General features: G+C 59.2%; 1 protein-coding gene across 1 annotated transcript; it reads right to left on the reverse strand.

Annotated features, from left to right (window-relative positions):
• Nucleotides 1-1477: 1477 nt before the first annotated feature.
• On the reverse strand, nucleotides 1478-11224 carry LOC144720467 (D(4) dopamine receptor-like). Its single transcript, XM_078597269.1, has 4 exons — nucleotides 10817-11224; nucleotides 8454-8566; nucleotides 5545-6341; nucleotides 1478-1768 (listed from the first exon to the last, which is right to left on the reverse strand). The coding sequence occupies exons 1-4, from the start codon at nucleotides 11222-11224 to the stop codon at nucleotides 1560-1562; spliced, it is 1527 nt and encodes a 508-aa protein (XP_078453395.1). The 3' UTR covers nucleotides 1478-1559.
• Nucleotides 11225-12501: the final 1277 nt, after the last annotated feature.

Raw genomic sequence — 12501 nt, forward strand, 5'->3', positions numbered from 1 at the left:
CCTATACATAACTAGAAACACCCCCAGCATCGTCACCACCACGACCGCCGCCGTTTGTAAGAAACGGCGGTGATCTGTGCGGTAGCCAATCACCGAGGCTTGTGTTGCCTCCGAAACGTCGTGATTTAATTTAGTTTTTATTTTGTTTTCACCTACGTGACTTTACCGAAAAAAACAAAGAGTACGGATCCTTGCAGTCACGAAAACTTCAAATCTAGAATTAATCACCTTGAATGTTATTCTCCCGACACTCACCGCACAGGACAAAACCACGAAAGCCGCAGCGCACACCGACCCCAGGGGGGCCCCGGGGACACCTCCACACACCGGGGCCAAAGGGGATCCAGTGAAGGGGGTTACCGTCCCCGGCCACGTGTGTGAACTGTGGGGTTGATGCAGCCTTGGCGGGGTAGAGGGGTCGCTGGGGGGGGGGGCGGAGTCTTCCTCTTTGTGAAGGGAGGTGAGGCCGTGGGAGCCGAGACTTCACATTACCGAAGCTCCACTCCCGCGGAGCTCCTGATGCCAGAGCTTCTCGGCTCCACGACGGTGTTTGTCTGCTCCATTCCGGAGTTCCTCGTCTCCGGTTGCCAGAGTTTAATGGCTCCATGTCAGGGTTTACAGTTTGCAGTCGCTGGGATGTATCGGCTCCGTGCCAGAGTTCTTTGTCCATCCCACGTTTTCTCGACTCCATTCCGAAGTTTTTAAAATATTCCACGCCAAAGTTTCTCCGTTCCACGCCGGAGTTTCTTTGCTTCGCTATCCGGGTTTTCTCCGCGGTCGAGTTTCTCTACATAGCATATAGCCCCCGACTCGATGTCAATGGATTGTAAGTAAATAACGACGGCAACAATAAATAAATTGTAAATTATGCAAATCAGTCACTCGCTGACTGCCACTTGATTCAGGATCAGAGCAGAAGCGGATTTCGATATAAATCAGCGCAGCAACGTTGGGAGAAGATTCAAAAGACGAGTGGAGAGGATGACGAGGTGCTTGGAGTGACGGTGAGAAAGCGGTGTTGTGTCCGTGTGTGGGTGTGTGGATGGATGTGTGTACGTGTAGGGGTGTGTGGATGGGTGAGTGGGGAGTGGTAGTGTAGTGGTAGCGCTACGCTGCGCTACAAACCCGGCGACCCGGGTTCCATTCCCGCTCACGGCCAATACCAGTGGCGATTATCTGAACCGGTTCTGGACCTCCCCGAGATCGAATTAAGTATCACATGAGTACCTGGTGAAGTGTGTAAACATTGTCACTGGGGAGACAAAGGCGGTCGGGCGTGGTACTGGCCACTTACCCCCTCGTGTGCCGTTCCGGCCTTCAAGGGTGCCCGCTAACAGCACTTGCCCCTCCAGTCTGTTAAGGTTATACGGGGGATCTTTGTCTTTGTGGGGTGGTTGTTTGTGCACACACCCAGAGCCGCCCAGTGGGGGAGCCGCTGGGCCTCGCACGAGAGAAAACCCCCACAAGGGGCCGGCGGATGGTGACGCGGTGGGGGGGGGGGTCCCCACGTGGCATTCTTCCGCGGGTCCCCGGGCCCCTGAGTGGAGGCGCGTGGCTCCCTACGAGGCGGAGCGGCAGCAGAGCACCTTGCGGAAGACGCCGCGGAACTCGGCGTTGAAGGCCGTGTAGATGATGGGGTTCACGGCGCTGTTCACGTAGCCGAGCCACGTGACGACGCTCACGAGCGCCTCGCTGACGCCGCACTCTGCGCAGAGCGCGTGCGTCACGTGCACCACGAAGAAGGGCGTCCAGCAGGCGAGGAACACTCCTGGGGAGGGGGGGGGCAGGAGGAGACGAGGCTCACCCGCGCAGTCCCCAACTCACTCGATCGCCCACCCGCGTCAGTCTTTCACTCAGCGACTCACCCACCCACGCGATCACTCGTTTGCTCGGCCATTCATTTGCTTCAAGCTACTCGGCAATTCTATAAACTGCTCACTCTGTCACTCACTCACTTGCCCATTCACCCATCAATATAGTCACCAAACCACCCACACTCACTCGCTCGGCCGTTCACTTAACTCAACAACTCACTTGACCATGCACTCGCTAACTCACTCACCCACTCGCTCGCTCGCTCGCTCATTAACTCCCCCCACCTACTCACTCGCCCGCCAACTCACTCGCTCAAAGCAGCAGCTGAGAGTAGCAGCCCTGTTCGCCGCGACAGGCGCAGCAACACCTCTCTGAGAATGAAAACGTCGGGTTGACTGCCGCGCGGTGAACTCGTCTCCGCGGTAGCGTGCGTGGGAACGTCAGCACCCCCTGATGTGTGGAATGTTTAAAACAAATTAAGGTCACGAGTTGAAGACATCTCGCAGCGGTAGTTCTGCGAAATCTGCTTCCTCGGGCAATTCGTTCCCTAGCACAGAGAACGCGGTGACGGCACGGCTCTCGGAGGGCTCTGGGCGGGACATTGCATCTCGTGCCACGGCAGCACAAGCCATTGGCATGAAATACTGGGAGAAGTAAAATGTAAACGGAACACGGAGCGCCGTGTCCCCCTTTGGTCACCGATCGAGTTCCCTGCGCTCCGCGTGGGAGGCCCACGCACGTCACGGCTGCTGCGCGTTGCGCATCGATCGATTGATCGATCAATCGATTGATCGATCGAGAGCCGTGCCCTTCCTGCACCCCAGCCATGCTCTTCCAGGCATGCCCATGACAAGGTGTGCCCAGGTACACTCGTGCCCAGGTACACGCGTGCCCAGGTACACGCGTTCTCAGGTACACGTGTGTCCAGGTACACTCGTGCCCAGGTACACGCGTGCCCAGGTACACGCGTGCCCAGGTACACGCGTTCTCAGGTACACGTGTGTCCAGGTACACGCGTTCTCAGGTACACGTGTGTCCAGGTACACTCGTGCCCAGGTACACGCGTGCCCAGGTACACGCGTGCCCAGGTACACGCGTGCCCAGGTACACGCGTGCCCAGGTACACGCGTTCTCAGGTACACGTGTGTCCAGGTACACTCGTGCCCAGGCACACGCGTGCCCGGGTACACGCGTTCTCAGGTACACGTGTGTCACGGCACAGGCGTTACCCAGGCTACGAGGGCCGCGGCGCTCGTTCCCCGAGTGGCGCCGCGCGAGGCGCAGTCACAGCGAGGTTTTAAATCCCGCGACCACCATCAGCACCCCCTCCCCTCGCTGGAGCGTGACGCTCGTAATTAACGACGCAGTGGGGGGGGGGGGATTGCAAATCTCGAGGCGTCGACGGTTCCCGACGCGGCGACCCCACCCCCGGTCCATGGCGACATCAAAGCCGAGTGGTTTTGCCCCCCCCGCCCCGCTCAATATCGGCATCGCTCCCCTTTAGATATCAAAAGGAATAATTTCCCTTTATACCGATCGCTTCCCTCCCTTCCTCTCATCCCTCCTCCACCACCACCGCGCCTCCTCACCCCTTGCCCTGCCCCCACCACGCACGCACCGTGCGCCCTGACACCTCCCCAGCTGAAACAAAAGTTGCTGGGCGGCGGGTGACACGTGGCAAGTTACAGGTGAGGTGCGAGACGCGTGACAGGTGGCAGCACACACGTGGCGCGCCAAAGGTGCGATGGTATCGGCTTAACAACAATGACGGGCGGCAGCTGTCACGTGTCAGGCGACAGCTGACGGGTTGGTTAGGCTGCAGGTGACAGCTGATATAGGTCCTGGCTGACAGGTGGCGCGTGGCGTGACATGAGCTACGGAGTTTGTTGTCCTTCCCCCGTACCACCGATTAGCACGGTTCGCGCCGTACGGTGCGAAAGAAGTTCACCGTACGGTGGGGAGACAGAGACGCGTACATTGGGAGCTCACCCAGAGAGCAGCGTAGCCTCGCCCCGCGTTCGAGAACGGCCTCGGAAAGTTGATATGGCAGAACTACTTTTGAGAGCCCTGCGATTGCTGCTCGTAAACTCTGGGTGGGCGCTGCGACTGTTCACAATCCCTGCTGAGAGGGGAGCGTCTCTGTTGAAACCTCAGCAGCAACAACATAACCCGCTCCCCGACACGTCGCAGAAGCCGAGTTAAGTGAAAAGTAATTTGGGGAATGTTTTGTGTGCGATCGTTACCTGGCTGCGACCATCAACCTCGCTACCCTGGTCAACCGAGTTCAATCAAAATCCGAAGTAGAAACCACAGGGACTCACCTACCACTCCACTCACCTACCACGCCACTCACCTACCACTCCACTCACCTACCACTCCACTCACCTACCATGCCACTCACCTACCTCGCCACTCACCTACCACTCCACTCACCTACCACGCCACTCACCTACCACTCCACTCACCTACCACTCCACTCACCTACCACGCCACTAACATACCACTCCACTCACCTACCACGCCACTCACCTACCACTCCACTCACCTACCACGCCACTCACCTACCACTCCACTCACCTACCACGCCACTCACCTACCACGCCACTCACCTACCACGCCACTCACCTACCACGCCACTCACCTACCGCACCACTCACCTACCACTCCACTCACCTACCACTCCACTCACCTACCACGCCACTCACCTACCACTCCACTCACCTACCACTCCACTCACCTACCACTCCACTCACCTACCACGCCACTCACCTACCACTCCACTCACCTACCACTCCACTCACCTACCATGCCACTCACCTACCTCGCCACTCACCTACCACTCCACTCACCTACCACTCCACTCACCTACCACTCCACTCACCTACCACACCACTCACCTACCACTCCACTCACCTACCACTCCACTCACCTACCACTCCACTCACCTACCACGCCACTCACCTACCACTCCACTCACCTACCACTCCACTCACCTACCATGCCACTCACCTACCTCGCCACTCACCTACCACTCCACTCACCTACCACTCCACTCACCTACCACTCCACTCACCTACCACGCCACTCACCTACCACTCCACTCACCTACCACTCCACTCACCTACCACTCCACTCACCTACCACGCCACTCACCTACCACTCCACTCACCTACCACTCCACTCACCTACCACGCCACTCACATACCACTCCACTCACCTACCATGCCACTCACCTACCACTCCACTCACCTACCACGCCACTCACCTACCACTCCACTCACCTACCACGCCACTCACCTACCACGCCACTCACCTACCACGCCACTCACCTACCACTCCACTCACCTACCACTCCACTCACCTACCACGCCACTCACCTACCTCGCCACTCACCTACCGCACCACTCACCTACCACTCCACTCACCTACCACTCCACTCACCTACCACGCCACTCACATACCACTCCACTCACCTACCATGCCACTCACCTACCACTCCACTCACCTACCACGCCACTCACCTACCACTCCACTCACCTACCACGCCACTCACCTACCACGCCACTCACCTACCACGCCACTCACCTACCACGCCACTCACCTACCACTCCACTCACCTACCACGCCACTCACCTACCACGCCACTCACCTACCACTCCACTCACCTACCACTCCACTCACCTACCACGCCACTCACCTACCACGCCACTCACCTACCACGCCACTCACCTACTACAATGGGCAGCACCCGCATCGCCTTCTGCTCCCTGCCGCTCATTCTCCGCCCGCCCCGGCACGGCCGCTCCCCGCCCCGACCCCTTCTCGTCCGGGGTCCCTGTGCGGGGGGCAGACCCCCCCCGCAGGGACCCCCGCTGTGTCCCTCCGGGTGCTCCTCCTCCTCCTCCTCTTCATCGTCCGCCCGGGGGATGTCGACACTCGGGGGCCCCGCCGCCGCCGCGCACGAGACCCCATCTCCTCCTCCTCCTGCCGGGGGGCTCGGCGTCGGGGCCCCCCGAGAGAGGAAGGCAACAGCAGCAGGGCCGGGGAGGTACCCCGCATTCTGCTGCTGCTGCTGCTGCTGCTCGAATCTACCCCCAGCGTCCCCTCGCAGGGGGGGCGCCCTCCCTCGACCATTCCCCAGCGCCTCCCCCCCCGCCGGTGCCGCCGGTGCCGCCGCAGCGCCGGCCCCGGCCTTGCGCGCTTCGCGGGGGCCGCGGCCCGAACCGTCGGCCCGGCTCCGGCTCCTTCGGGAGCGGCGCCACCGCCGGAGTCCGCGCAGGATCCAGTAGTAGAGCGCCAGCATGATGGGGCAGGGCACGAAGAAGGAGCACACGGACGAGTAGAGCACGAAGCTGCTGCTCTCCAGGCGGCACACGGCCGGGTCGCGGCGCTCCACGTCGTTGAGGCCGAAGATGACGGGGCTGGCGACGCCGAGCGACAGCACCCACGTGGCGCCGATGAGCACCAGCTGGCGGCAGCCGAAGCGGCTGCGGTTGTACTGGAAGGGCACCACCACGGCGATATACCTGTGGACAACCACCACCACCACCTCACCACCACCTCACCACCACCACCACCTCACCACCACCACCTCACCACCACCATCACCACCTCACCACCATCACCTCACCACCACCTCACCACCACCTCACCACCACCACCTCACCACCACCACCTCACCACCATCACCTCACCACCATCACCTCACCACCACCACCTCATCACCACCACCTCACCACCACCATCACCTCACCACCACCACCTCACCACCATCACCTCACCACCACCACCTCACCACCACCTCACCACCATCACCTCACCACCACCACCTCACCACCATCACCTCACCACCACCACCTCATCACCACCACCTCACCACCACCACCTCACCACCACCACCTCACCACCACCACCTCACCACCACCACCATCACCTCACCACCACCACCTCACCACCATCACCTCACCACCACCACCTCACCACCATCACCTCACCACCACCTCACCACCACCACCTCATCACCACCTCACCACCACCTCACCACCACCACCTCACCACCATCACCTCACCACCACCACCTCACCACCACCACCTCATCACCACCACCTCACCACCACCTCACCACCACCACCTCACCACCATCACCTCACCACTACCACCTCACCACCACCACCACCTCACCACCACCACCTCATCATCACCACCACCTCACCACCACCTCACCACCACCATCACCTCACCACCACCACCCACCACCACCACCTCATCACCACCACCTCACTACCACCTCACCACCACCACCTCACCACCACCTCACCACCATCACCTCACCACCACCACCACCCACCACCACCACCTCACCACCACCACCACCTCACCACCATCACCTCACCACCACCACCTCACCACCACCTCACCACCACCACCTCACCACCACCACCTCACCACCACCACCTCACCACCACCACCACCACCTCACCACCACCACCTCACCACCACCACCACCTCATCACCACCACCACCCACCACCCCGCACCCACGCGAGGCCGGGAGAGGCTTTGCTTGAACACAAATCGCGGAGGTGTAAATGTTGCGTCGTACACCCTCCTCCACCCGACGCAACAGCCAATTACAATTGCAGCACCGAGCGCGTTGTGCGCTCTTCCGAGATGAGAGGCAACTCTCACGTGATGCCCACCTCACCCTGAGATGCGGCGTGGGTTGAGTTGGGTGAGAGTCGTGAGCGTGGTGAGTGGGCTGTGTGTGTGGTGAGTGAGTGTGGTGAGTGTGGTGAGTGTGGTGAGTGGGCTGTGTGTGTGGTGAGTGTGGCGAGTGTGGTGAGTGTATGGGGTGAATGTGGTGCGTGAGGTGAGTGTGTGGGGTGAGTGTGTGGGGTGAGTGTGTGGGGTGAGTGTGTGGGGTGAGTGTGGTGAGCGTGTGTGGTGAGTGTGGTGAGTGTGGCGAGTGGGCTGTGTGTGGGGTGAGTGGGCTGTGTGTGGGGTGAGTGGGCTGTGTGTGGGGTGAGTGTCGTGAGTGTGGCGAGTGGGCTGTGTGTGGGGTGAGTGTGGTGAGTGGGCTGTGTGTGTGGGGTGAGTGGGGTGAGTGTGGTGAGTGGGCTGTGTGTGTGGTGAGTGTGTGTGGTGAGTGGGCTGTGTGTGTGGTGAGGGTGTGTGGTAAGTGTGGTGATTGTGTGGGGTGAGTGTGGTGAGTGGCCATGGCCCCGGGTTGTTTGAGGAGGCACTGAGCTTCGGCCACATTCGCCTCTCACCCGTTCCTGCTGCCGCAGAAGCAGAGACACTGACGCCGCAGCAGTGCGTGGCCAAACCTTGACAAATACCGCTGCTGCTGCTGATGATGATGCTACTGATGATCATCCTCCGACAGCAACTCCTGATGATGATTCTGCTGTTGATGATGACAATGCTTCTAATGCTGCTGGTGACGATGCTACTGCTGCTACTGATGCTTATGATGATGCTACTGCTGCTGCTGATGATGCTGCTGATGATGATGCTACTGCTGTTGCTGCTGATGATGCTACTGCTGCTGTTGCTGATGCTGCTGATGATGATGCTACTGCTACTGCTAGTGACGATGCTGCTACTGTCGATGATGACCGCGATGGAGATGACCCCCACCTGTCCACACTTATCGCGCACAAGTTGAAGATGGAGGCAGTGCACAGCATCACGTCCATCGTCATGAGCGCGTCGCACAGAGCCGTGCTCAGGGTCCACGTGCCCCCCAGAAACTGCAGAGAACGGGGGGGGGTAACAGTGGCGAACGGGCGGGGAGGGAAGGTGATGTCAGACTCCATGGGCATGGCGTCACACCCAGGTAATTAAGCCTCAACGCTCCGATGATAATGATTATGGGCGACTATCAATCACCCTCATCATCATGATCAATTAAGATGTCACCTCATCCCACATTACTTGGCTCCACCGAGCGCGCAGCGCGGCCTTGCCAGTGGCCCCGCGCCTCACGGATCACGGCTTGGCCATCAATCAGAGAAGCCGCTCCTCGCGCCGCGGCGCCTTTCAATTAAGAGCAGCGACCCGGGCAGTGCGGACAGCGGTCACGAAGCCCCAGGCGCGCCCTCTCGTCCAGGTGCCGCTCGTGGTGCGGGGGGGGGGCGAGCGGGGAGAGGGCTCCAGGAGTGGCCTCGTGATGGGAATCTGTATCGCCAGCGGATGCTGGAAGTGGGCAGCGGTGCTGCTACGCGCTCCGCGGTTTGCGATGTAGACTCACGTGGAGACTCACAGGCTCACATAGAGACCGATGGACCTACATAGAGAGCCACAGACTCAACTATAGATGGCTTCACGGTGAAAATATCTGGCATACTGCCGACGAATGAACACAGCGGGTGGCGGCGTTACCATGCGGTCCGTGATTTGAGATACAGACTCATACGGAGACTCGCATACTTACACAGAGGCCAACAGACCTGCACAGATACCCAAAGGTTCAAGTAGAGGTGGCTTCAGAAAATGCTTTCGCCTGTGGTGCTAATGATGATTGGTGCCAGCAGCAAGCGCACTGTTGATTGCCCTTAACTGTCCACCGGTGCAAGGAATCTGCCCAATGTTGTGATGCATTGTGGTGGAGATACCAGGGTACATCTCTAGAGATTGTGATCTCGTTGTGGTGGAGATACCAGGGGACATCTCTAGGGATTGTGGTGGAGATGCAGTTGAGGCGGTGTTAGAGGCCGCAACGTGTTCCGTAGCGCGCGAGGTGCGTAGAGACATCGGCGTCATCATCATGTACGTCACCGCCGTCCACGTCACGTCTACCGGCTACACAGTATCATCATCAGCGTCGTTGTCGTTATCACCATCATCGCCACCACCACTTCCACCAACTACCACCATCGTAGTCGTCGTCGTCACAATCATCTTATCATCACCAACCACAATTACCACGACCACCAACCATCGCCATCAGCCCTAACCACCACAACGTCGTCATCACGAACATCAGTTTGTTGCTCTTCCCCGTACCGCCTATTGGAAGGGTTGACTCCGTACGGTGCGAAAGAAGTGAAACGTACATACATTACTACCACCACCTAATACCATCGCCATCATCACGAACCTCCACCGTAACCACCGCAACCGTCCTAACCCATCCCCCGTCACATTAATAATCAACCCGAACCACCTACTTAATAATAATTATCATAATTGACACTTATTAGGCGCCTCTCAACTCAACATCACCAGGACGACCAACTGTCCACGATTACATCCACCACCTCCATCACCACCACTACCAAAAAAAGATCCCCCGTATAGCCTTAACAGACTGTAGGGGCAAGTCCTGTTAGCGAGCACCTATGAAAGCCGGCACGGCACACGAGGGGTTGGGTGGCCAACCCCACGCCTGGCCGCCTTTGTCTTCCCAGTGGCGATGTTTACACATTGCACCGGGAACTCATTTGAGGTTGAGTCGACCTCGGGGAGGTCCGGGACCGGTTCAGATAATCGTCACTGGTGTTGGCCGTGAGCGGGAATCGAACTCGGGTTGCCAGGTTCGTAGCGCAGCGTAGCGCTAACCGCTACACTACCGCTCCCCACACCACCACCACTACCACCACCTCCATCACCACCACGACCACCATTCGCACCAAGCGTCATCTATCTTTGCCAGCTCCATCACCACTGCTCACCTCCATCACTTCCGATATCACGTAATGTCATCCAAACTGTCATCATCACCACCACCCACCAGCACCACCATCTCCTCCATCACCTACACCAGGGGTCGGCAACCTACGGCTCCGGAGCCGCATGCGGCTCTTTATGGGCTGCTTCTTGACGATATGTACGTATGTACATAGATGCATTGCGGCTCTTGAAATACTGAATTTTGTACCGAATTGGAAAGAAATGGCTCTTCTTGTTATTTTGGTTGCCGACCCCTGACCTACACTGTCACAAAGCGACATCCATCTCCACCACCACCACCACCACGGCAGCACCACCTTGGGACGCACCTCTGCGTAGACGTAGAGCGGCAGCACGAGCACGGCGAGCAGGAGGTCTGCCACGGCGAGGCTCACGATGAAGTAGTTGGTGGCCGTCTTGAGCGCCTTCTCCGTGAACACGCTCAGGCACACGAGGACGTTGCCCAGGATGATGACCGCGATGAGCGCCACCCCCAGCGTCAGCGCCGCGTAGTTGTGCTGCAGGGGGACCGCCGCCGCAGCACGACCCGCGTCCCCCTCCTCCTCGGCCGAGGCCAGCCCCGACCCCAGCTCGGGCCCCAGCTCGGGCCCGAGCCCGGCCCCCGGCCACGACCCCGGCGCCGAGAGGTTCCATGGCGCCGCGGGCCGCGTTCCGTTCGCCGCGAGACTCAGCGCAGGGAGCGCAGGGAGCTCAGAGGCCGCGCCGGGGCCGCTCATGGCGCGTGCAGCGTGGCATTGGAGACGCCCTGCCGCTGGTGGTAGTTGTGGTGGTGCTGCTGCTGGTAGTTGTGGTGCTGCTGCTGCTGGTAGTTGTGGTGCTGCTGCTGGTAGTTGTGGTGCTGCTGGTAGTTGTGGTGCTGCTGGTAGTTGTGGTGCTGCTGCTGGTAGTTGTGGTGCTGCTGGTAGTTGTGGTGCTGCTGCTGGTAGTTGTGGTGCTGCTGGTAGTTGTGGTGCTGCTGCTGGTAGTTGTGGTGCTGCTGGTAGTTGTGGTGCTGCTGCTGGTAGTTGTGGTGGTGCTGCTGGTAGTTGTGGTGGTGCTGCTGGTAGTTGTGGTGCTGCTGGTAGTTGTGGTGGTGCTGCTGGTAGTTGTGGTGCTGCTGGTAGTTGTGGTGCTGCTGCTGGTAGTTGTGGTGCTGCTGCTGCTGGTAGTTGTGGTGCTGCTGCTGCTGCTGGTAGTTGTGGTGCTGCTGCTGGTAGTTGTGGTGGTGCTGCTGTTGCTGGTAGTTGTGGTGGTGCTGCTGGTAGTTGTGGTGGTGCTGCTGGTAGTTGTGGTGGTGCTGCTGCTGCTGGTAGTTGTGGTGCTGCTGCTGTTGCTGGTAGTTGTGGTGGTGCTGCTGGTAGTTGTGGTGGTGCTGCTGGTAGTTGTGGTGGTGCTGCTGGTAGTTGTGGTGCTGCTGGTAGTTGTGGTGCTGCTGGTAGTTGTGGTGGTGCTGCTGGTAGTTGTGGTGCTGCTGGTAGTTGTGGTGCTGCTGGTAGTTGTGGTGGTGCTGCTGGTAGTTGTGGTGCTGCTGGTAGTTGTGGTGCTGCTGGTAGTTGTGGTGGTGCTGCTGGTAGTTGTGGTGCTGCTGGTAGTTGTGGTGGTGCTGCTGGTAGTTGTGGTGCTGCTGGTAGTTGTGGTGCTGCTGCTGGTAGTTGTGGTGGTGCTGCTGGTAGTTGTGGTGGTGCTGCTGCTGCTGGTAGTTGTGGTGGTGCTGCTGGTAGTTGTGGTGATTCTGCTGGTAGTTGTGGTGCTGCTGCTGGTAGTTGTGGTGGTGCTGCTGGTAGTTGTGGTGGTGCTGCTGCTGCTGGTAGTTGTGGTGGTGCTGCTGGTAGTTGTGGTGATTCTGCTGGTAGTTGTGGTGCTGCTGCTGGTAGTTGTGGTGCTGCTGCTGGTAGTTGTGGTGGTGCTGCTGGTAGTTGTGGTGGTGCTGGTAGTTGTGGTGGTGCTGCTGGTAGTTGTGGTGGTTCTGCTGCTGGTGATATCGACGATGGAGATGCTGTAGGTGGTGGTTGTT

This window comes from Lampetra planeri, chromosome 8 (genome assembly GCF_965212315.1).
Source record: "Lampetra planeri chromosome 8, kcLamPlan1.2.h2, whole genome shotgun sequence".
Taxonomy (NCBI): Eukaryota; Metazoa; Chordata; class Hyperoartia; order Petromyzontiformes; family Petromyzontidae; genus Lampetra; species Lampetra planeri.

Bases quoted from the DNA above. Each gene is read 5' to 3' on its own strand.
- LOC144720467 (XM_078597269.1), bottom strand. From the start codon at position 11,224: ATGAGCGGCCCCGGCGCGGCCTCTGAGCTCCCTGCGCTCCCTGCGCTG. The intron at 6,342-8,453 runs GTGGGGGTCATC...GGTTGTCCACAG, and splicing joins TGCGCGATAAGTGTGGACAG to GTATATCGCCGTGGTGGTGC. The intron at 1,769-5,544 runs GTGAGTGGCGTG...CCCCCTCCCCAG, and splicing joins GGTGCTGCCCATTGTAGTAG to GAGTGTTCCTCGCCTGCTGG.